At 46.0% G+C, this 25,540-nt stretch overlaps 2 protein-coding genes across 2 annotated transcripts; both read left to right on the forward strand.

The window, feature by feature from the left end:
• The first annotated feature begins 591 nt into the window (after window positions 1–591).
• Window positions 592–10,736, forward strand: LOC310850796 (arylacetamide deacetylase-like 4). The gene is made up of 4 exons (XM_083752753.1): window positions 592–844; window positions 5,554–5,764; window positions 8,442–8,505; window positions 9,137–10,736. The coding sequence occupies exons 1-4, from the start codon at window positions 668–670 to the stop codon at window positions 9,906–9,908; spliced, it is 1,224 nt and encodes a 407-aa protein (XP_083608879.1). The 5' UTR covers window positions 592–667; the 3' UTR covers window positions 9,909–10,736.
• A 1,382-nt stretch (window positions 10,737–12,118) lies between these two features.
• LOC310850792 (arylacetamide deacetylase-like 3) lies at window positions 12,119–23,684 on the forward strand. Its single transcript, XM_083752744.1, has 4 exons — window positions 12,119–12,442; window positions 19,780–19,996; window positions 21,291–21,354; window positions 22,901–23,684. Exons 1-4 carry the CDS (start codon window positions 12,266–12,268, stop codon window positions 23,673–23,675), a joined length of 1,233 nt encoding a protein of 410 aa, XP_083608870.1. The 5' UTR covers window positions 12,119–12,265; the 3' UTR covers window positions 23,676–23,684.
• The last annotated feature ends 1,856 nt before the right edge of the window (window positions 23,685–25,540 follow it).

A 25,540-nucleotide genomic window follows, 5' to 3' on the forward strand; every position in this document is an offset into this window, starting at 1 on the left:
CTCCAAGAGGGTGGAGAGATTGCAGCAGGGCAGCTCAAACTCTAATTTGGACCCAAAACATGAAAACAAAGAGGTGCATGCTCTGCTGGGTGCTATAAAACTTGAGGGATCTAGAGGAGCCTTCCTCAGAGGCAACATTAGACACAGATCCCCTACCGTGTATTTCAGCCACATAAATCCAGGTGGTGGCTTACTTGCTCATTACAGAAATTAGGAGAGGGTTCTGCCCCTTTGCACCACTTGCTCTACCCCTCCGCATCCATTTTCACAATCGCCCTTGGCATTGCGATGCCTTTGAAGTGAGTAACTTGGGGACATGCTTGTGCTTAGCAAGGTGTTCCTGGACCACTTCCATTGGCAGAGAGGCACTGGAATTTGCTCTTTCCCAGAAGAAAGCAACAGCACATGGATCACAGGACACGTGAGCTGGGATCAAAACAGTCATGTTTTCCTAACCTTCCTTAGTTGCCCGATTCTTCGACAGGGCTTGCACAACCTTAAAAGAACTCCAGCGGCTCGCTGGCCAACTTCTATTTTCAGACGCTCTTGGGCTTCCTGTGTGTTTGCTGCAACCGGAGCCTAAAAAAACTGCAGACACCGGAGATAACAAGCATCTGGAACCAGGAGATAACAAACAACTGGAAGCACCCATCCAACATTGGAGAACATGCTGCTGATCTTCAACTTTTTAGTGATTCTCCTGCAAATACTGATCATTTCCTTTGCCCTGCTGATCACTTGGGCCATTTACTGTGATCTCTCCAAGTCTGAGATTCCTCCTGGCATTGACCAGCCTATGAAGCTTCGCATTCTTAACTGGCTCTTGATCCTTGCATCATCCCTGGTAAGTTTTTCGTGTGTTTTTTAACGATGGAACCTTTTTGTTTTTAAATTGCCTCTGTGATTAGGAATATAGCAAGCTGCCTTAGAATCACAGAATTGTAGAGCTGGAAGGGACCCCAAGGGCCATCTAGTCCACCCCCCTGCAATGCAGGAATAGTGAGTCAGACCATTGGACTATTTTGCTCGGTATGCTCCACATTGACTGGAAGGGTCTCTTCCAGGTTTCAGGCAGGAATCTTTCTCAGCCAGGGATTGAACTTGGGACTTCCTGCACACAAGGGTGATGCTTTAACACTAAGCTACAGTCTGACTCAAGCTCACATCCATTAGGATATCAGGGTTGCATGTTATATGGAACAGGAATGGACCTTTAAAGCCCTAAAAGGCCTCGGTCCAGTATATCTGAAGGAGCGTCTTCACCCCCATCGTTTAGCCCGGACACTGAGATCCAGCAGCGAGGGCCTTCTGGCGGTTCCCTCATTGCGAGAAGTGAGCTTACAGGGAACCAGGAAGAGGGCCTTCTCGGTAGTGGCGCCCGCCCTGTGGAACACCCTCCCACCAGATGTCAACTACCAGACTTTTAGAAGACATCTGAAGGCAGCCCTGTTTAGGGAAGCTTTTAATGTTTGATGTATTACAGAATTTTAATATATTTTTTTGGAAGCCGCCCAGAGTGGCTGGGGAAGCCCAGCCAGATGGGTGGGGTATAAATAAATTATTATTATTATTATTATTATTATTATTATTATTATTATTATTATTATTATTCTGGACTCCAGCTCCCACGAGAGCCAGCGGAGAACATGGGCACTGAAGCCCAACAACAGCTGGAGGTCTCAAGCCCCCATCCCTAATACAGGACAACTATTTTAACTTCTTGCAAGTCAGTTTGGAAAGAGAGATGGTTTGGTATGAAGCTGTTTCCTATGTCTATAGAATACCCATAGCCCAGTAGCTCAACAACCGCTTTGCATGCAGAAGGTCCCCAAATTCAATCCCAACCATCTCCAGGTTGGTCTGGGCTTGGGATTGTCCCCTACCTGGAAAGCCACCACCAATCAGTGTAGATACTGAGGAGCCAGAGAGACCAGTGGTCTGACTTAGTATAATGAAGCTTCCTGTTTTCAGATGGAATTAAATACGATAGGAACGGGAAGTATGTAGGCTGAATGAAAGAAATATGTAAATACAGTTGTGCATGAGATCTTCCCTGGCATAATCTTGAAACTCATCGTAGAGTATTTGTGTTGCACGAAGAAGGTCCCAGATTCATACCCCAGCTTCTCCCACGGCCAAAGCAGGTGCAGGCAATAGTGAACTAGGTGGACTCCACAAAAGCAGCATCCCATGTGTCAATAGGAGGTCATAAAAATTGCATGGTGCAGAGAAAGCGGATAGGGGAAAGATTTCTCCCCTTCTCTCATAACACTAGAACTCATGGACCTCCAAGAAAGCTGAATGTTAGGAGATTCTGGACAGATAAAGGAAAGCACTTCTTCACGTAGTGTATAGTTAAGCTATGATACTGCCTCCCACAGGAGGCAGTGATGGCTACCAACTTGGACGGCTTTAGAATAAGATTGGACAGATTCATTGAGGATAAGGCTGTCACTGGCTACTAGCCACAGTGTCTATGTTCTGCCTCCATGGCCAGAGGCAGTAATGCTTCTAAGTACCAGTTTCTGGAAACCACAGGAGGGGAGGATGCTCTTGAATGCTCCTGTGTGTTCAAGTTTCCTTCAGGTCCACCATGGTGAGGCCAAGGTGCCGGACTAGATGGGCTCTTCTTATGTATGCCTGTTGACCATGTGGCTTTCTGGGCTCCATCAAGGGGGGAAAGGGTGACGTATGCGTTCAAAGAATCCATCCTTTCTGATTATACCCCAGAACAAAGGACCATGGCAGGGACTGTGGAGCAGATGGAAGGTTTGGTTCAGAAAGAAGCTACGGAGGAAACGGCAGCCCTAGCAAGGATTGCAGTGGGCAGTCTTGCTTTCCTAGGTTGATGGTTCCCTTGAGCCAGAAGGAGAACTGCTGATGAAAGAGGTAGTGGTGGCAGGAAGAGAGCATGCCTGGAGAGCTGGAAGGTTGGAGAGGCTACGGCCAAAGGGGTGCTACAAAGGCCAGCCCTGTTCCATATATAGTGGTACCTCGGGTTACAGACGCTTCAGGTTACAGACTCCGCTAACCCGGAAGTAGTACCTCAGGTTAAGAACTTTGCTTCAGGATGAGAACAGAAATCGCGCAGCAGCAGCGGGAGGCCCCATTAGCTAAAGTGGTACCTCAGGTTAAGAAGAGTTTCAGGTTAAGAACGGACCTTCAGAATGAATTAAGTTCTTAACCAGAGGTACCACTGTAGAGAAGCCAACTAGACTCAACAGCCTCGGTCATGTATACCTGAAGGAGCATCTCCACCCCCATCGTTCAGCCTGGACACATATCCAGCACCGAGGGCCTTCTGGCGGTTCCCTCATTGCAAGAAGTGAGGTTACAGGGAACCAGACAGAGGGCCTTCTCAGTAGTGGCACCCACCCTGCTGCTGGCAGTGAAGGAGTATCAGGTAGGCCTGAGGCCTGGGCGATGTACTGATGTATGAAGGGCAGGCCGTGAAGGCTGCTTCACCAGGCGGTATATTACAGGCGAAACCGCCTCTGCTCCGCTCCGCTACCAGTGTCACTTTCAACACCGGGCCGCTGGTAGCAGAGGGACTCAGGAGCAGCAGCTGCTTCACCCGAAAGTTACGGTTGGGTGAAGCCGCCATCGTTCTGCCCCTCACACCGCAGAGGGAGAAGCAAGCTGTAGTGCCAGGCTGATACAGCTTGTTCCTCCCTCCGCTGTTTTAAACTGCTCTCACCTGCCAGCTAAGTGAGCCCTGTGTGGTGTAGTGGTTAAGAGCAGTAGACTCGTAATCTGGTGAACCGGGTTGGCGACTCCGCTCCTTCACATGCAGCTGCTGGGTGACCTTGGGCTAGTCACACTTCTCTGAAGTCTCTCAGCCCCACTCACCTCACAGAGTGTTTGTTGTGGGGGAGGAAGGAAAAGGAGAATGTTATCCACTTTGAGACTCCTTCGGGTAGTAATAATGTTGGCTATCAAAGCCAAACTCTTCTTCTGATGCCTCGCATGCAAGCTGGAGAGGCATGGGGCATTCTCAGTTGGGGGGCAGAAGCAGTTCCCGCCACACGTGTGCAAGTGTCAGGGGCCTGGGGGCTCGCTCAGCTGGGAGGAGGGAGCCCTCCCACTCCCCAGCTGAACCTCGCAAATAAGTTGCATTGTCCTGGCCCACGAGGCACTGGGGTGAAAAGTTCCTCAGCTCCCATGGTGAGAGTTGTGGCAGTTTCACCCAGCACCTCTTGGGCTGGGGCCAATGCAGCTTGTAGTTTCAACCTCACGGTGTATCGCCAAACCACAATGCTTGGCTGATGATACATCATGATATTGAAAACCTGACATCTCCCAGCCCTAGTGTCTGGGATTGCTTACTTACGAAGAGACACCTCACTCACAAGTAGACTCAGTGTTGGCCTCAGGGGGCCCTGCCTGCTCCTCAGTATCCTCTGACTGTGAGGTGTCTAGTTCATCAGCTAAGAACTCAGAATCTGGCACTCTGCTAGGGCTATACATGACAATGACAGAAATAGGGAATATAATCATCATCATAATAATTTTTATTTGTATCCCGCCCTCCCCGGCCAAAGCCAGGCTCAGAGCAGCTAGCATCATATAAAGAAGAAGAAGAAGAGTTTGGATTTCATATCCTGCCTTTCACTCCTGTAATGGTTATAAGGGGTTACTTGTGCGTAAGTTGTCGTTACTTTTGGCTAGAGTGCCTGGCTAACCATGCCTTGGCTGACAGCCCTCACTCCGTGGCTGTTCAGTCGCTTGCAGAATCCATCAGTGGGCGTTTCTTGAGCCTCTTCCAGCATAAGAGCTGTTTGACACCAAGTCTCCTCCTGCTCTCCCTGCGCGGAACTCTTCTACGCAAGGAAGGAGTAGGCAGAGGCGTGCCCATACTCTCTCCACTAGTCTCGGGTGAAGAGTCTTGGAGACCTCTCTCCGAATCCTCCATCTCCCTCCCTTCTCTACTGGTGTTACGCTGAATTCCTTTCCCCCTGCTGGTCCCCTCTCCTGCATCGCTTTGGAGCCTTGCCTCCACCTCTCGCTCTGATGTCAGTTCCCTGACAACTCCCTTAAAGGAGTCTCAAAGCGGCTAACATTCTCCTTTCCCTTCCTCCCCCACAACAAACACTCTGTGAGGTGAGTGCGGCTGAGAGACTTCAGAGAAGCGTGACTGGCCCAAGGTCACCCAGCAGCTGCATGTGGAGGAGCGGAGACGCGAACAAGACAAGACAATATGCATAATACAGTATGCAATATGCAAATAAAACAACATTTATTAAAATAATATAGAATAACATTAAATATTAGCATTTCAAGATTTAACAGAAATCCATTCCTAACAGTTACAATAATGGGAGAATGATAGCAGTTGCTGGAAACCACAGGAGGGGAGAGGGCTCTTGTGCTCAGTTACCTCTTGAGGGCTTCCCAGAAGAGACATCTGGTTGGCCACTATGAGAACAGCATGCTGTGCTAGATGGTGCCATTGGACTCTTCTTATGAGAATGGAAACATCCAGCACAGGAGAGAACACGCTCTTTGGAATTCATATCACCTCCTCTCCTCTCACTGTATTTTTCTTCCAAACAGGGGAAGGTTCTGGAGAATCTCCACCTGTGCACTGAGATTCACTTCTACCGCTACATCCAAGAATTAAACAGAATGGAGGAGGACCCCAAGCTTGACATGAGGGACCTGGTGTTTGAGGACATCCCAGTAAGGGTTTACCAGCCACGGGGCCCAAGAGAAAGAAGAGGAGTCATCTACTTCCATGGAGGATCTTGGATGTTCGGCAGCATCAGTAAGGCATCCTGAAAAGTCAGCCAAATCCACTTGAGGAAGGCATGGAGCAGAGGTTTGATGGGTGTGGCCTGGGGAAGAGAGTATCTCACCTGAGATGGCCAAGGGTCAAATAGAAAGGACTTGAGGGCTTCATTTTGTCCATGGACCTGAGGATCCATAACTCCATCTCCCTGAAATGCAACATTATAATAGTTCTCATCCTTATTAGACAGTCTTCATTTATTTCTATTTAGGATGATAGATGATGATGGTAATAATAACTAATTGTTTATTTTTATTCATAATTATATTGTAACATGGGAACAATTTTCAAGGCTAGGGAGGAAATGGTTAAACTTCTCTTTCCCCACATGCTGTGGGACGTCATTTTTTGTATTACTTAAAAAGAAGCTAGTCATGGTTACTAATAATGAAATAAATGTAATACCTAGATCATCACCAAGATAAATACTGTCTGTAGCATTGAGAAACAACTGAATTTGTCTTGGATCAAATTGGCTTTTCCTATTTGATTTGTTATTCAGGTCAAAATCAGATCTCTGAAATCTGATGCTCTGCCCCCGGCCCCATCAGTAATCTAAAAAAAAAAAAAAAAAGCTATATTTTTTTCCTGCAGAAGTGAATGAAATTTGCAGGCAAATTTGCCCTTATAGACTGAAACTGGATAAACTTCAAGCAAATCCATCCAGGTTTTTTATTTTTATTTTTTTAGCAGTTTTTCTACAAGGAAAGATTTGACCATTTTGGTGTGGGCAGTCAGTCAAAAAAAAAAAAAAAACCGGAGACATGAAGCCAAAGAACAAGGGAGATGGTCCTCCAATGGATGAGAAAAGGAGCAGGTGGAAATAATTTTCAACAGGGGAAATGGCTCAACAGGAAAGAAGTTACTCCACTGTGTTGGTTGTTGGCGTCAAAAAGTAACCTTAGCCAGGGAATCAGTAGTACGTACAGTTGGTTCCACATGTCAAGAACATCATTGTATATCAGTACCAGTTTGAACTGCTTGTTTTTTAGCAAATAAGATAGAACCACCTACACAACTGCCCACCTAACAGTTCAAAAGCACGTCAAAGTTCAAGTAGATAAATAAGTACCGCTCCAAAGGGAAGGTGAATGGCATTTCTGTGCACAGCTCTGGTTTGCCAGTAGCGGCTTAGTCATGCTGGCCACATGACCCAGAAGCTGTATGCCGGCTCCCTCGGCCAGTAAAGGGAGATGAGCGCTGCAAACCCAGAGTCGTCTGCGACTGGACCTAACAGTCAGGGGTCCGTTTACCTTTACCTACACAGAACTTTAAAAAACAACAACAACACAACCTCACATTTGACCTTAAGCTTTGAGCTGCAACCTTAAGGGACAAAAATCAAGTCTGGGGCTCTACCTCTGGGACTAACCTCTGATTTGTCTGTGGCAATTTCTTCTGCAGCACTTGAGGGAGGATAGAGCAGTTGGGCTAGATGAAATGAGAAAGATTTTTGCAGTAATTGAGGGATGAATGCTGTTCTGGTTGTGGATTTCTGTCCATCTAACTCAGTGTTGGTACCTGTGATGGTTGGTGCCTACTGGGACTGGTACGGTGGAAAGCAGGGAGGCCAACAGTAGCCAAAGCCAATGACAAGCAGACTCAACTAATTCTAGTTTTGTCTCCAACCTCCTCCTCCTCTTCCTCCTTGCAAGGGAAACAATGAGACCAAGAAGGAGAAAGGTGAAAGTCAGTGCCACTGGCTGAGATCAGACTGAGGATGAGTTTCTCATGCTACACACACACACACACAGACATATATATATATATATATATATATATACACAGAGAGAGAGAGAGAGAGAGAGAGAGAGAGAGAGATGTCCTTATGGATGATTAGAGAGGGAAAAGTCTTCATGCCTTCAGATCCCAGAAGAGCTACAAGTGTTGTTTGTCTGTTTCCCCTTCTTCTTCTTAACTTTATTTTTCAGTTTCTAAAAATACATATAACAGAGCATCTCCATATACCCCTTTTGAACAAGTAACATTCCAGGTTATATGATGTAAATAATGCAACCAAACATTCAGCTTGCAAATAGTTTAGAACAGATTACATCAGTTGGGTATCTTCCTACTCTCCATCTTAACAGATTGTCCCAGAGTGAGCCAGGAATAGCTGGCGGTGAGGAGCTCACCTTGTCCTTTCAAGTGTACTGAAAAATGCATAACATACAGTTAGGGGTGGGGGTGGGGAGCATGGAATGGTCCTTGTGTCTCTGAGCATTCTAAGATGCTTTGTTGGTTTCCTCATAAAGGGCTATAAATGAATAATCTTGAAGTGCTCAGGTGCACAAAGACCAAAGGTGAATCATATTTGGTTTGATCATTTGGCAGATCATTAAATTCTTAACCTTAGAGTTGTGAGCAGGGCCGTCTTAAGTATATCTATGGGCAAGACGCCCCTGGTTGAACAAAATGTTGAAGAAAAGATTCCTGCATTGCAGGGCTTGGACTAGACGAGCCTCATGGTTCTTTCTAACTCTACCATTCTATGATTCTACTATTTTGAAACTGTATGGAACATGTTTGTTGCTTTGGTTGTTCTAATTGGAATCATTTGCCTTCATAACACCTGTATTAATCCCAACTTTCTGCTAGGATGAGACGGCCTCCAGAACTCTTCTAACATGGCCCACACATCTTGTCTTTCCAGATTCCTATGACCACCTTTGCCGCTACATTGCCAAAGAAAGTGATTCGGTGGTGCTTTCTGTTGGGTAAGTAAACAGACCCTGGGAACTGACTAATAGCATTATACTGCTGAATTTGCTAAATGCTGCAGGGATTCCACCACGGGCACCTGCCTGGTCACACATTCAGTGGACGGAATGTGGAGTTCCCAACTGGCATCACTTAATGGTGGACTCCAGCAGAAGGCTATCTCTTCCCAACTGAAACACACCCAGCCCAATGCAAAGTAAATTCAGATTGCAGTGCCTGATGGGAAAATGGCTATGAGTTTGGGGTTGGATCCTATTCAGAGTAGGCCCATTAATGTTAATGACCATGAGTAACTTAGGCTTATTAATTGTAATAGGTCTACTCAGAGCGGAACCTAGCTGGCTACAACCTTTCATTATGAGCAGGCATAGGCAAACTCGGCCCTCTAGGTGTTTTGGGACTACAGTTCCCATCATCCCTGACCACTGGTCCTGATAGCTAGGGATCATGGGAGTTGTAGTCCCAAAAACATCTGGAGGGCCGAGTTTGCCTATGCCTGATTATGAGCCACGTATGGTTGAAATCATGTGAGTTAAATGTGTATAAGAAGTGATCCTATCGTGCCTATTATTTTGGTTTGGTTATTCTGGCCAGATTTGTCTTATATACAAATAAATCATATCCCAGGTATCATTTGGCCCCTGAGGAGAAATATCCATCCCAGTATAAGGACTGCCTGACTGCCAGCATACATTTTATGAAAACCGCCGAAGATTATGGAGTCGACCCGGCCTGCATCGTCATCAGCGGAGACAGCGCCGGAGGGAATATTGCCGCCTCTGTCTGCCAGGCATTAGTGACCAGATCTGGTATCCCGAGGCCACTTGCTCAGATTCTGATCTATCCTGGCCTCCAAGCGATAGATTTCAACCTGCCTTCGTACCAGCAAAACCGAGCCGTCCCCATATTGTACCGGGAGAACGTCATTAGCGCAGCCTTGCGGTATCTCAATAAGGACTTGTCAGTGTTAGAAAGTGTTATGCAAGGCTGCCATGTTCCCAGAGACATACGAATGAGATTTGGGAAGTGGATCAGTTCAGAAAACATCCCCAGTGAGTTTAAGGTCAGAGGCTACAAGCCACCTACGGCCGCTTCCTATGAGGACAACCTCTATGAAGTGGTGAAACAAGCTCTAGAGCCAACTTTCTCTCCGCTCATGGTAGATGACGTTGTGGTCGGACAACTTCCAAAAACATGCATCATAACTTGTGAGTATGATGTTCTACGGGATGATGGCATCCTCTACAAGAAAAGACTGGAGGACAATAGGGTACCGGTCACCTGGTACCACATTGAAAATGGATTTCATGGAGTGATAAGTCTATTTGATGGATTTCTATCATTTCCTTCTGGGAAAAAGGGGGTAGACAGCATTATAACATTTCTAAAAGACTTATGAGCATTAAAAAAAAAGTCATGATTTGTATCTCTGACTGCTTATGATCAACAGCAACTATCTTATTTATCTTTGAATAGAGATGAAAGGATCTGCTCATTTTGGCTTCTCCCATATTTTTAACTGCACTTCATGCCATTTCTGCTTCAGGTGGTGGTTTTAAACAATGGCAGAAGTTATGAGGAACGCAGAGATGCAGGGATACTTTTCTTATTGTGAAACGTGCTCTACAGATATTTAAAAATAAGACAGCTCCTGCTTGCAGGCTTGCAACCTTAAAAATGTGATATAAAAGGATAAAGGAATGAGGAGGGAAGAGGAAAGCAAGCATTGGGAGCAGCTGTCCCTTCACTGCCCAGTGGATGCAAGAAGGGTTGGTTTCTACTTTGCCCTGATGTTTTTCTGGGAAGAAGAGGCTCAGCTGCTCACCTCCAGCCCGAAGAACCTTTTGGACAGCCTTGTTGCCATGGGCATTATGTGAACTTGCCTTTTAATGAACCAAAGGAAAGATTTTGAATCATGGGGATGGGGAGCGTGTGTGTATGAATTTGGCAGCACTTGGTTGTTATTTTGTTAATGCGGTTGGCGTTGTTTCATAGATGATGAATGCCATAGTACTTTGTGAATCCTATAATTTGACTTTTTACAATTGCGCTGTTTAGCTTATTTTTGTTGTTGTTTCATCGATGGTGTTCTATGGGAGGCAGTTGCTTTACTCATGCCGTTAATTGTGCTGTATTTATGCTGTTATTGTTATTTATTGTTTGTAAGCTGCTTTGTGATTCATTGGAATGAGAAGCATATAACAAACAAATAAATGAATAAAAGAAATCAGTGCCCCTGGGTCACCAGGCTGTTGGTAGCAGGGCCCAGAATATGTCTCCCTGAATTTCAGCAGCCCTGGGGAACTCTTATGCTATGTTAAGACTTTTTAAGAGAACTTATGGAGCGGTTTACTAAACACACATATAAGGGGCGGGACTGTGCCCACTAGTCTCCCCCTCCTTCAACACACATTTGTGCCAGTGGCGGACTTTGTTCTTTAACATTTCAGCAGCACCTTGTGCAAAGCTAAAATTCAGCACCCCGATGCCTCTCCTCTTCTGTTCTGCTCCATTCACTGCATTATAGTTGTGAAGCCCTGCAGCGCCCTCTAGTGTTGGCTCCCAGTGCAGCAGAGCCAGTCGCACCAAAACCCGCTTCTGTTTGTGCATACCTTCTTAAAAAAAAAAAACCTACACACATTCTGAAAGTACTGAGGGCTTGACCAGTGACTGTGATCCTGTCTTCCTACACACACAGAGAGAGAAAGAGAGAGAGAGAGAGAGAGAGAGAGAGAGTTTAGTTTCAGAAAATGATTGTGTAGCATCTACATGGTTCTTGGTTCAAAACCCACCCACAACTCCAAATTTGTTGCATGTGTTTTTGTACATTTCAAGCATTCCAAAAAGTTGATGAGATGAACTTTGGAGAAGCTGTACCAGTTCTTCTACTACAACAAGGCATCCTTTATGACAGGAGTGGGCAACATCAGCCCCAGCAAGAGGGCTTTATTTAGCAGGGGTCAAAGACCCAGTTTAGCACCCCACCTCATGCGCATTTACGCGCGCGCGCACGCACAAACACAGGTTGGGAGCGTCAATGACGCCCCTCTGGAGCCTTCATCGAGGACAAAAAATCTGGGTAACCCTTTCCCCCCCCCTCGCCCCGGCCCACCCCGCAGGTACTGCTCCGCCAGCAAGTATGGCCAACCGTCAGGGATGGTGGGAGTTGTGGTCCAATTGCACTTGGGTGGGAGTTGTGGTCCAATTGCACTTGGAGAGCCACAGGTTTTCCACCTCCGCTGGAGCTGTGTGGAGACCCCTAGATTTAATCATTCTCTCCACCCAATGAGGTGCAACAGAGACGAAATACTTGGCCCGGCCAGCTCCTGAGCCTAAGTTAGTTTCACTTCGCCGTGCCTTCTGCAGCGCTTCCTGTTGGGGTGTCTCCATAGTCTGTTAACCTGTTCAGCAACCTTGAGGACGCGAAAACCTTTCGCTGGTTCTTTCTTTGCATGCGCAACAACACTTGCCTCTGCTCGGCTTGCATGGGAAAGGGGAGGGGGCGTTTGAATTTCTGGGGGTGGCAATCGAATCCTGCGAGGCTTCGGTCGGTCTCTCTGCTGCTCTGAAGGAACCCGGGCTCGCCTTTCGTTCCCTCCCGCGTGTGGGAGGGGATTAGGGACGCTCCTTCCAGCTGCCTGCAACCTGTGTATCGCAGCCACGCGAGAAAGCAGCAAATAAGCTACAGCCCAAGCCAAGTTCGGTGAGAAGGAAAATCCAAGGGCGAAAGCAGGCGCTCTTCCGAGCCGCAGCGACATGGGCTTCCTGCACGCGTTTCTGGTGCTCCTGGTGGCTGCCCTCTTGGCAGCGTTCCTCCTGCTGGTTCTGGGAAGCATTTATTTCGATTACGCCAACTCGGAGATCCCTCCTGGAGTCGAGCACCCGGCCAGGTTGCGAATCATTCACGCCACGCTGATTGGGGCGTCTGTCCTGGTGAGTGGATCGCAGCGCCCCATCCAAAGGCGAGGTGGTAACTTGCGGGAAACCCACGAACTTAACCGCCTCCCCATCCGCCACGCGCAATTGCGCTCTCCTCCTGATTTTAACCTGTTTCTATCCGACATCGAGAATGGTGAAGTGGGCGCCCCCCTGTCGGAGAGGGAGAGATCTAACGGGAGACGAATTCTTGGGCAGGAGGAGGGGAAGGGAAAGGAACGAGCTTGGCAGTGTTTAAACGCAACCCAGAAGTTTGACTCTGGTGCTGATTGACTGGGCAGGATTAACTCTCCAGGTTCAGAGTAGCTGCTTGGCGCTAGCATTTCGCTGAACTTTCTGTAGTGACTTGAGTGAGACTCTGGTCACATCCACGCTGCACGTGACTTTTCCCCAAAGTATCCTGAGAAGTAGGGATGCGGGTGGCGCTGTGGGTTAAACCACAGAGCCTAGGACCTGCCGATCAGAAGGTCGGCGGTTCGAATCCCCGCGACGGGTTGCTCAAAGCACCTCAAAGTGCAAGTAGATAAATAGGTACCGCTCTGGTGGTAAACGGCGTTTCCGTGCGCTGCTCTGGTTCGCCAGAAGCGGCTTAGTCATGCTGGCCACATGACCCAGAAGCTGTACGCCAGCTCCCTCAGCCAATAAAGCGAGATGAGCGCCGCAACCCGAGTCGGCCACGACTGGACCTAATGGTCAGGGGTCCCTTTACCTTTATCCTGAGAAGTGCAGTTTGCTGGGACTTGTAGCTTTGTAAGGAGCAAAGTACACTTCCCAGGATTCCTTGGGGGAACCCGTGTGCTTTAAACAGTCTGGATGTGACAGCTATCTCTCTCTTTCTCTCTCTCTCTCTCTCTCTCTCTCTGTGTGTGTGTGTGTGTGTGTGAGAGAGAGAGAGAGAGAGAGTGTTTTAAAAATTATTAATGGTGTTTGACAGGACCTCTGGAACATTTTCATGCAAACACCAATTACTGCCTGCTGTGGGAGCAGTAATGTTTGTAGTAGGCTCACAGGCAGACTTTGAATGAGTAAATGAGTAAATGAATGAATGAGTAAATGAATGAGTAAATGAGTAAGTGAAAGAATGAGAAAGAAGAAACTTTGTGAGAAAGAAAGTGAACACAGATTTTTTAAAAAAAATAAATAAATACGCAATTACACAAGACCTTTATATCGTGCCCATCTTTCATTTTGGAGCCCAGGGAACCTAAAGATTAACAGATGAAACAGCTGTGCTGAAGTAAAATGGAAGTTAAACTCTCAAAGTTGGCATGGCCAGAATTGCTGCAATAATATCAATAAAATTGCACTCCAAGGAAATGGTCTGTCTCATAGGAGTCCAAAACTCTGGCCTGATAAAAGGGTTTAAAGTCTCTTCTTAAAACATATCTGAGGTGAGCACATGCTGAAGGGAGCTCCATTGGCAAGGTGCCGCCACAGAGAATGGTATGCAGTGAGGTGAAGGAGGCATGTTCAATCTTTTCCCACTCACTCTCTTTCCTGCTGAAGCACACCCACCCACCCCTTGCCTGCTGTTTGCCCTTGAAAGCGTTGTTTACTACATACTGCCCTTTCAGGAGCAGATAACAGTTAATAGGCAAGCAGATTTCCTCCAGGCAATTAGTGTAGGCCCCGTGCCAGATTTGGAGAGGGATTCTGCAGCTCTGTGGTAGCTGCTACCCAGTGTTAAGGTGGAAATCAGAAAGGTGGCACCAGAGCTATTGAGAGTGGGGAAGGGTGTTTAAGAAGGATATTGACAAACTGGAATGTGTGCAGAGGAGGGCAAGCAAGATGATCGAGGGTCTGGAAACCAAGCCCTCGATGAGGAACAGTTGAGGGAGTTGGGGCTGTTTAGCCTGGTAGACTGAGAGGTGATAGGAGAGCTGTCCTCAAATTATCTGAAGAGCTGTGGTATGGAAGATGGAGCAAGCTGGCCTCCTAGTGGCGCAGCAATAAAACTGCTAGCACATTTGCAAAGTTAAGCAGGGTCCGGTATGGTTTCAAATTGGATGGGGGACCAAGGGTTGAGATGCTGGCATGTCTGTGTGTTGGACTAGATGACCACCAAGATCCCACCAGGCTGGTAGGACCCAAACCGGTGGATTCAAATTATAATGAAAGAGTTTCCTACGAACCATTCCGAGGATAAGAGCTGTTTGACAGTGGAACTGACTCCCTTAGAGAATGGTAGAATCATAGAGTTGGAAGAGACCACAAGGGCCATCGAGTCCAACCCCCGGCCAAGCAGGAAACACCATCAGAGCACTCCTGACATATGGTTGTCAAGCCTCTGCTTAAAGACCTCCAAAGAAGGAGACTCCACCACACTCCTTGGCAGCAAATTCCACGGTCGAACAGCTCTTACTGTCAGGAAGTTCTTCCTAATGTTTAGGTGGAATCTTCTTTCTTGTAGTTTGGAACCATTGCTCCGTGTCCGCTTCTCTGGAGCAGCAGAAAACAACCTTTCTCCCTCCTCTATGTGACATCCTTTTATATATTTGAACATGGCTATCATGTTCAAATATATAAAAATGGTGGACTCTCTCTTTCATTGGAGGTTGCATGGCTACCTAGAGGGGGTTTTGTTGAATTTATTTGCATTGCAGGGTGGGACTGGGTGACTCTGGGGGGGGGGGAGGTCCCTTCCAGCTCCACAGTTCTACAATTGTACAGTTCTATGAAGCCAATGAGTTCAACTTTTGCTGAGTTCAACAAGGACAACACTGAGATTAGGGTGGTGGTGGAGAAAGTTGATAAGCAGGCAGGACAGGCAGGCAGGCAGCGACTCGCTGAGGTTGGTGGAGCAGGGCCTCATTCCTGCCAGTGGATAAGCCTCCATTGCCACAGTTGCTTTTTCTTCAAAGCAATCAGTTGAAGCATGCCTTCCATAAAGCTAGTTTGTTCATCTAGCCCAGCGGTTCCCCAAAGGGGCAGTGGGATTACCTGGGTGGGGGCCGGGGGGGGGTTGCTAAGAAGCAAGAGGGATGTAGTGTAGGTGCCAATGACTTTCAAAAGCTCGATTGAGTTCATCAATGTTGCTGAATTAATTAAATGGTTTTAATTTGATATTGGATAAATGTGCAATTAGCTGTTACTGTTTTGAATTTTGTTGCGTTGTCACCTTCCTTAGGAGGTTGCACAAACCGCTGTTATGAATAAAGCTTGTTATAGGGTAGGGTGGTCAAGTTCATTAAGACTGGGAACCAGTGGTCAAGTTCATTAGGTCTATATGCCATACACATCATAACTAAAACTCCCAATATCAGCCCTAGCACAAATGGCCAGTGGCCAGGGCTGATGGGACGTTTGGCACCAGCTTGGCTGCAGGAGTTGCTGGAAGGAGACGTACAAGACACCATCCCACCATCTTAGAGACTCTACTCTAGATTTGTGTAGGGTTTACTGCATGGGGAGGCAAACTAAGGCCCAGGGCCAGATTCGGCCCAAACACCTTCTAAATCCGGCCTGCGGACGGTCAGGGAATCAGTGTGTTTTTACATAACTAGAATGTGTCCTTTTATTTAAAATGTATCTCTAGGTTATTTGTGGAGTATAGGAATTCATTCATTTTTTCTCCCAAAATGTAGTCCAGCCCCCACAAGGTCTGAGGGACAGTGGACCGGCCCCCTGCTGAAAACATTTGCTGGCCCCTGGTTTACTGCTTAGCCTGTTCTTCTCCCAAATATATCCCAAGGCAGCAGAGGTTTAGGATCAGAGATTTCCTTCTCCTAGATGGGCTAGGTTTTTCTTCTTCTTAATTATCTTTATTGAAAAATAGGGGGGTTATATATATATATATATATATATATGCAGGTTTTGGTGTCAGCTTTCAGCTGGAAGGTTTCCTCCCCGTAGAGGTAAGATATTTGCTTTCGTAGATTTTCACGGGTACAGGAATGCAGGTTTTGGTGTCCTCGGGTGTCTTCCCGTGTAAAAGTTGGGGTGTCTAGGCGACGTTTCGACGAGGTCTCACTCGTCATCTTCAGGCTGGTGCTTTCAGCTGGAAGGTTTCCTCCCCGTAGAGGTAAGATATTTGCTTTCGTAGATTTTCACGGGTACAGGAATGCAGGTTTTGGTGTCCTCGGGTGTCTTCCCGTGTAAAAGTTGGGGTGTCTAGGCGACGTTTCGACGAGGTCTCACTCGTCATCTTCAGGCTGGTGCTTTCAGCTGGAAGGTTTCCTCCCCGTAGAGGTAAGATATTTGCTTTCGTAGATTTTCACGGGTACAGGAATGCAGGTTTTGGTGTCCTCGGGTGTCTTCCCGTGTAAAAGTTGGGGTGTCTAGGCGACGTTTTGACGAGGTCTCACTCGTCATCTTCAGGCTGGTGCTTTCAGCTGGAAGGTTTCCTCCCCGTAGAGGTAAGATATTTGCTTTCGTAGATTTTCACGGGTACAGGAATGCAGGTTTTGGTGTCCTCGGGTGTCTTCCCGTGTAAAAGTTGGGGTGTCTAGGCGACGTTTCGACGAGGTCTCACTCGTCATCTTCAGGCTGGTGCTTTCAGCTGGAAGGTTTCCTCCCCGTAGAGGTAAGATATTTGCTTTCGTAGATTTTCACGGGTACAGGAATGCAGGTTTTGGTGTCCTCGGGTGTCTTCCCGTGTAAAAGTTGGGGTGTCTAGGCGACGTTTCGACGAGGTCTCACTCGTCATCTTCAGGCTGGTGCTTTCAGCTGGAAGGTTTCCTCCCCGTAGAGGTAAGATATTTGCTTTCGTAGATTTTCACGGGTACAGGAATGCAGGTTTTGGTGTCCTCGGGTGTCTTCCCGTGTAAAAGTTGGGGTGTCTAGGCGACGTTTCGACGAGGTCTCACTCGTCATCTTCAGGCTGGTGCTTTCAGCTGGAAGGTTTCCTCCCCGTAGAGGTAAGATATTTGCTTTCGTAGATTTTCACGGGTACAGGAATGCAGGTTTTGGTGTCCTCGGGTGTCTTCCCGTGTAAAAGTTGGGGTGTCTAGGCGACGTTTTGACGAGGTCTCACTCGTCATCTTCAGGCTGGTGCTTTCAGCTGGAAGGTTTCCTCCCCGTAGAGGTAAGATATTTGCTTTCGTAGATTTTCACGGGTACAGGAATGCAGGTTTTGGTGTCCTCGGGTGTCTTCCCGTGTAAAAGTTGGGGTGTCTAGGCGACGTTTCGACGAGGTCTCACTCGTCATCTTCAGGCTGGTGCTTTCAGCTGGAAGGTTTCCTCCCCGTAGAGGTAAGATATTTGCTTTCATCATATATATATATATATGATGAAAAGAATAACAATTGTTAATACACACCCATGTAAATAAATAAATAAGACAAAAGAAAAGAAAAAAAGCATTTACAAGGTTGTTATTGCACTTATCCTAAACGTAACCTAATGTCAGGATAAATTCTTTGAATATCTTGAACTGGCAAAAATGACAGAGACAATTAGGAGACAGCCAAACCAAAATTTTTTTAAAAAAGAGTGGGAAACTTATAAAGATTTTTTTTTTCAAAAAACAAAAACAGTTTCCTCAAGTCAAAAGCTGGACATGCTTTGATTAAGTTTTCGCAAATTACAAGAAATATTGTAAGTATAACATTCAAATAATAAAAGAAATAGGAAAATGGTCAAAGAAGCAGTTTAACAAAAAGATAAGACAGACCCGCTTTGGTTTTTTTTTGTTGTTGTTTTTTTTGCCAATAAATTTTTATTGATATTACATATAGACATATACCAAATCCATTACATAGCTTGCACATATTATATCCGTTCCATAAATCATATGTATAATACACAGTTGAATTGGGCTCTGCCGAGCCTTGGATTTCCCTCCACTCCTTTGGTAAGTATCAAATAAGTTTTATGTTCATGTATTTTATCTCTTTTGCATAGTAATCATTTACTGTTAGAGTTATTCCAACCCCGCCAGTGTCATCTGAAATTTAGTTCCAATATACATCAAATATTTGTTCCAATTATCATGAAATTTCTGTTTGTCTTGATCCCTTAATCTTCCTGTTATTCTAGCCAGCTCAGCATAGTTTATCACTTTAACCTGCCAGTCATTTATAGTGGGTATTACCTCCGTTTTCCAGTTTTGTGCTAACATAATTCTTGCGGCTGTTGTGGCGTATAAAAATAATGTTTTATCTTCTTTTTCAATTTCTTTGCCCATCATTCCTAGCAGAAAAGCTTCGGGCTTTTTGGGAAAAGTGTATTTAAAAAAAAAAATTAGCTTGTTATAGATCGATTCCCAAAAGCCTTTCACTTTGCTGCATGACCACCACATATGGTAGAAGTCTCCTTCTACCTCCCCACATTTCCAGCATCTTTTGTTCTTCAATCTATAGATCTTAGCTAGCTTCACTGGTGTATGATACCACCTGTAGATCATTTCCCATAGGTTTTCCCTTAATGCCGTACACGCCGTGAACTTCATAGTAACATTCCACAATTCCAGCCATCTCTCAAAGTCAGTGTTAAAGCCAATGTCTATCGCCCATTTAGTCATGACCTCCTTCCTTTGAGGAAGACAGAAGTCTATTGGGAAGGATAATGGGAATTAAGAATATGGTGGTGTAAGGGTTTGGGGGGGGGTGTAAGAACTTAGGGATTTATAGATGTAGGTATGTTTTTCCTTTTGTTATTATTTTATTTTGTTAATTTTTGTGTGTGTTTGTTATTTAAGAAAACTAATAAAAAGCATATTAATGAAATGAATCTTCTCTTATATCATTACTCTTCACATCCACCACACAGGGTCAGATTTAGGTTTGATGAGGCCCTAAGCTACTGAAGGTAATGGGGCCCTTTATATGTCCAGCTGTCCTTTGTCAACAACAAATTGTCACTGTTTATTGTGTTGAATATATGCTACATGGTAATTTATGGACCTCATATGTATCTAAAGCCATTTGCACATGCAGAATGTAGGCACCCAACATATAGAAGTGAGCAAACCAGTGATATTTTAGGGAGCAGGCTAGCAGGCAGGGCCCATTACTTACATCATAGGAGCCTACACAACACAAAACACTGTTGCTGTATGCAGGTTTTATTTTATTTGTTTTTTATCTTATATTTTGGAAATGTACATCCAGGGGTTTTTTCCCTTTATATTTTTTGGGTGCTCCCAAGAGAGTGGGCCCCAAGCTATAGCTTGTTTAGCTTACCGGTATATCTAAATCTGGAATGTCCACCACATAACCCATAATGTTATAATTTTGAAATGATTTCCCCTGTCCTCATGCCCCAGCATGTTAAATCCAATCTGGGTAGCACTATGATCCTTAGATTTTGAACATCTAAATAGTTGTTTGGATGAACTTGCCACGAGTTAATTCCTATATGACTTTTGTTTCTTCTCCCTGTCCCCCTCTCAAAAGGGAAGGATCTTGGAAAACCTACATATCTGCACACAAATCCAGTTTGTGCGGATTGTGCGAAACAGCCGGAAACTGGGGAAAGAAAATGCACTCTTCATTAAAGACGCAAAGTTTAAGCATGTGCCTGTCCGGATTTACCAACCGAAGGCTCCCTCTGCTGGTGGAAGGAGGGGGATCGTGTTCTTTCATGGAGGCGGCTGGGTGTTTGGAAGCATCCGTGAGTTATGTCCAAACTTAATCTGCGTCAACATCTGAATGAAGTAGGGTAACGCATACACAGAGAGCATTTGTAGAGGGATCTCCTCTGAATTAAGACCCACTTCATAATAAGGTTTCTCCTCAAAATCATCAGCCATCTAACCACACCAAAGCATCCACAAAAATATCTCAAGCCAAAGGGGGCTTTCTGGAGTCAGGATGTGCCTTAACAATCCTAAGGGCTGCAGCCATCATTTATTGACAAGTTTCAAAGTAGTTGTTGATTCCTGTGCATTGTTGTTGTTGTTGCTGTTCTGTTCTGTTTTGTTTCCCCGCCATCCCTCCAACAAGCTCAAGTTGACCTACACAATTCTCCCTGCAATTATATCTTCCCAACAACCTTGTGAGATAGGTTAGACCAGTGTTTCTCAAACTTGGGACTCTAGCTATTGTTGGATGCTGGGAGTTGTAGTCCAACAACAAGTTTGAGAAACACTGCTTTAGAGCATGGGGTGGGAAACATTTTACTCTCCTGATGTTGCTGAACTCTAACTCCCGTCAGCCCCAGCTTGCATTACCAAAAGTGATGAGGGACGATTAAGTCCAGCAATATCTGGAGGACCAAAGGTTCCACATCCTAGCTTTAGAGAAACAACATCAACCTTCTAGTCCTCATGGGCTCTAGAGGAAAAACTTTCAAATCTTTTTGAAGAGACTTAAAAATCGGAAGAGGGTAGGTCAAGGCTTTCCAGTATGAGGCTGGAGCTTTACATCTTGGACTACTTTTCAGTGGGGTTATATTTATTTATTTGTTCCGCTTGTAATTAACCTGCTAATTTAGCCCACCTTAACTCTCTGTTCTTCCTTCAGTCACTGGAAAGTAATGGACAAAAATCTTTTGGGAGACGGGGCAGTGATCTGCATTTTGAAACTAGAAGAAACTGTAGCTTTGGGATTTATATGGTTTACAATAATGCAATTCTGTAATTTTACTGTTCTCCCACCCACTCCCTATTGGCCAAAGGGGATGGAGTCTGACTGGGGCAGGCCCTGATGGGATCTGTGCTTCCTCCCCTCCCCTCCCTCTCTTCCTTATCATGGTGAAAAACATACTTATTTTCCCTATTTTGTTGAATGAATATATTGCAATAACACCCCCAGGGAGTTTGTTCTCTGTTAATTTTGTTGGCATATATTTTTGGTGGTGATGAGGTTCCCTCATTAACTGTTGCACCTGGGAGGTACATAATCAAACCATCACATCTTAGTAATGATTAAATACATGGATAACTATGGGAATATTATTGTTTCAGAAACCCATGAAAATATCTGCCGCTATTTGGCCCGAGAGAGTGAATCCGTGGTTGTGTCTGTGGAGTAAGTCAATGTTTTCCACCCACCCCACCCCCCAGCCCCCTGTGGTTGTGATGGACTCAACCACAGCATGGCAAAATGTTAAGAGCAGCTCACTTGCCAGCTGCAGAAGGAAGCCTAATTGTGTGGTTGCCCCGTGAGCCGGAACTTACCCTGGCTCTCTGACCACTGAGCAAGTCGGGTAACCCACTGTACATACATGAGAGGCTACTTTATACCATGCCAGACTTTTGTCTATCTAGCTCAGCATTGCTCACCTCAGGGAAAGAGCGCCCTTTGCAGCCCAAGGGGAACATTCCCTTTGTGGACCACCTTCCAGGTCTGCCTGCCCATGGAGCAGTGGCGTAGCGTGGGTTGCCAGCACCCAGGGCCATGCGGAACAATGGAGTGGGAAGGAGGGAGCATGCATGAGCATTCAACTGCCTAATAGCATCTGTGTCAATGCCCCTGTGGCCCCCTCCCATACTATGCCACTGCCATGGAGGGTAAGCCCATGTGCCTAAATGGCATATAGGGGGAAATGGGGCCCTGCACCACCAACCTTGGTCTTGATTCCTCCAAGCCCTGTCTTATCAGGAGGTCCATTCCACATAATGTAGGAAGCAGGTTATTGGTATTGTGGCATCTACCTCCTCTTGTTAAATATTGCAGGTGCTGTGAAGATATTCCTCCTGCAACAAGCCTTTTGAGAGCCTGCATCTGTATTGCAGCTGCTCTTACAATGTTTTAATTGCTTTTTTCATTTTTGTGCTGGCCGCCCTTAGCTTCTTTGGGAGGTGGGGTAGAATATATATTTTATAGATGATAGATAGATGATAGATAGATAGATAGATAGATAGATAGATAGATAGATAGATGATAGATAAAGGTAAAGGGACCCCTGACCATTAGGTCCAGTTGTGACCGACTCTGGGGTTGCGGCGCTCATCTCGCTTTATTGGCCGAGGGAGCCGGCGTACAGCTTCTGGGTCATGTGGCCAGCATGACTAAGCCACTTCTGGCAAACCAGAGCAGCGCATGGAAATGCCGTTTACCTTCCTGCTGTAGCAGTACCTATTTATCTACTTGCATTTTGACGTGCTTTCAAACTGTTAGGTCGGCAGGAGCTGGGACCGAACAACGGGAGCTCACCCCATCGCGGGGATTCGAACCACCGACCTTCTGATCTGCAAGCCCTAGGCTCTGTGGTTTAACCCACAGGGCCACCCGCGTCCCTTTTTAGATAGATACATAGATAGATGATAGATAGATAGATAGATAGATAGATAGATAGATAGATATAGATAGATATAGATAGATGATAGATAGATAGTAGGTATGGTTTGTCTGCTTCTTCATTAATCTCAGCATTGTTCCTGAAGAACTCAGCAGACAGGAGATAAAGGGAAAGAGTAGAATTAGTTGCCTGTCATTGGCTCTGGCTCCACCTGCTGGTGGGCTTCCTGCCTTTCACCCTATGGGGACTGGCTGTTATTTGATCATTCAAAAGCAGCAGCATCATACACAATCTCAGATGGAAATGATTTACTGTGGATTGATTTTGCCTTAGGTACCGTCTGGCTCCTGAGCACAAGTATCCAGCCCCGCTCAACGACTGTCTTGCTGCCACCACCCACTTTCTGGAGACTGCAGAAGACTATGGTGTGGACAACACCCGTGTCATCATTGCTGGCGACAGCGCGGGTGGCTGCATGGCTGCCTGTATCTCCCAGAGTTTAGTGAATAGACCAGGCCTTGCAAAAGTGCGTGCACAGATCCTCATTTACCCGGGCCTCCAGGCTGTAGACTTCAACTTGCCTTCATACCAGCAAAATTACGCCGTGCCCATTTTATTCAGGGAACGGGCTGCTTTTTACATATTGCAACACGTGAATGGGGAAGCTTCGCTCCTCGAAGATATTTTGGAAGGCTCTCATGTTCCGGTGGACCTGAGATTGAAGTACAAGAAATGGCTGAGTGCAGAAAACATCCCGAGCGAATTTAAAACCAGAGGCTACAAGCCCGTGGCGACAGTTCCCTGTGATGATGAAGTCTACAACAAAGTGAAGGTCCTAAGTTCTTCAGAGTGTTCGCCCCTTCTTGCCGACGATGCCATTGTCCGCCTGCTTCCGGAGACCTGTATCGTAACCTGTGAATACGATGTCCTGAGGGATGATGGATTACTCTACAAGAAAAGATTGGAGGACAATGGCATAGCAGTGACTTGGTACCACATTGAAAGTGGGTTCCACGGGATTCTAACCTTCTTCGACAGAGACTGGTTGAATTTCCCTTCTGGTAAAAGAGGGCTGGACAAGATAGTCAATTTTATAAAGAGCTTATAAAACCAAAAAGCATCTTTCTAAATCGGGGATCTCCGACCATTTTGGACCGGCGGGAACATCCTGAACTTTGAGAGAGTGCTGGGGCACCAGTCATAAAACAGCTACCATGGTGGGGCTATGATATGATGCTAAATGGCTGCTAGGGGGTATGGCATAATGAAAAATGGCTGCTGTGGGGAGCATGGCATAACACAGAGAGAGACAAACACACCCAACCTTATGCTTACAATGGGAATTGAGCTATGTTCTGCTGGAAATCACGCACACACCCTGATGCCATCATGGTCTAATAACCACAGGGAGTTTTTCTCAGTATTGAGAACAATATACCTATTGAGAACGATATACGCTGGCTAAGCTACAAGATCTTGGAGAAGGAGTCTGGTAGGACAAGAGTTAACATCCCCCTGCCTTAAAGAGAGCTCATATGTACATGTAAAGCAGTTTAATAAATTGTTCTGTGCACACGTATGTTCATGTGGCAACCCTAATACAGTGGTACCTCGGGTTACATACGCTTCAGGTTACATATGCTTCAGGTTACATATGCTTCAGGTTACAGACTCCGCTAACCCGGAAATACCCGGGTTAAGAACTTTGCTTCAGGATGACCTGGGTTAAGAACTTTGCTTCAGAATGGGAACAGAAACTGTGCTCCAGCGGCACGACAGCAGCAGGAGGCTCCATTAGCTAAAATGGTGCTTCAGGTTAAGAACAGTTTCAGGTTAAGAACGGACCTCTAGAATGAATTAAGTTCTTAACCCGAGGTACCACTGTAGTGCCTATGATCCAAGGTTGTTGAACTCTTTTAAAAAAAATCTTCATATGGATGATATTCAGGAAAAGAAGCAACCTCAATAAATGTTTGAATGTTGCCAATTTAAGAACAAGGTAATTGGGAAACAGATTTGTGTCTTTCAGCTTTTTGTGCCAACCTTTTTTTCTGTAGGGGATCAGTCATGTGACCATTCTTGGCAAACCATTCCTACAAACCCTCAAATGTTTAGATGTTTTTTAAGAGGAGCAAGACTGGAGTCTGTACATGGTATCCCTGGGGGGCAACTGGAGCCCCAAATCCCATGAAGGGTTCCCTACCCCGCCCCCACAATTTAACAAAATTGGAGTGGTGGTCAGAATGTTGGACTAGGATCGGGGACATCAGGGTTCAAATCCCCATTCCCCATTCAAATCCCCAATCCACTCAGTCATGAAGATATTATATGATGTTAGACCAAGGAGAAAGGGGATAGAGACCTTGTGTCGATGGGAGTAGGCCAAGCAGGGAGCCCAGTGAGACGTGGCTTCCTCTCTCATGCTCAGGAGAAGCCAACCATTGAACCACATTGTGCTCAGCCTCCTCCGCGTGCTCATCATGAAGGGGGCCCAGCCCTCTACCAGAAAATATTGGGGGTGAGGCAAAGACCCCACTAGGGATTGTCAGGAGCTCGTCCTACACTCGAGTAGGACCTGGTAGAGACACAGGCCCAACTGGCATGTTCTCTCCCTCCTGGTCCTTTGGGAGCTTCAAAAGCTTTCTTTAGCCCAAACATCACCGATGCCAACAGATACCAGCACACTTAGGGATCCGCAGAGAGTTCTCAGTGTGCGTAACAGACCTCAGCAACTCAGCATTTTGGCTAATCTACTTTATTAACATACAAACATACACGGAGCACTGCAACAAGGCTCCCTCTCTCTCTAGCATCAGACAGCAAAGAGAGAAAAAAACAAAGGACAATAGTCCCACTTCACGGAACACAGTAAGACAAATACCCTGTCTCCATCACTTCCCACTCTCTGGAGTCAAAACATACACTGTCACGTGAAAGACAACAATCCCATGACTGCAATCACAGAGCAGGAAT

This window comes from Podarcis gaigeae (genome assembly GCF_964106915.1).
Source record: "Podarcis gaigeae genome assembly, chromosome: 8".
NCBI classification, from domain to species: domain Eukaryota; kingdom Metazoa; phylum Chordata; class Lepidosauria; order Squamata; family Lacertidae; genus Podarcis; species Podarcis gaigeae.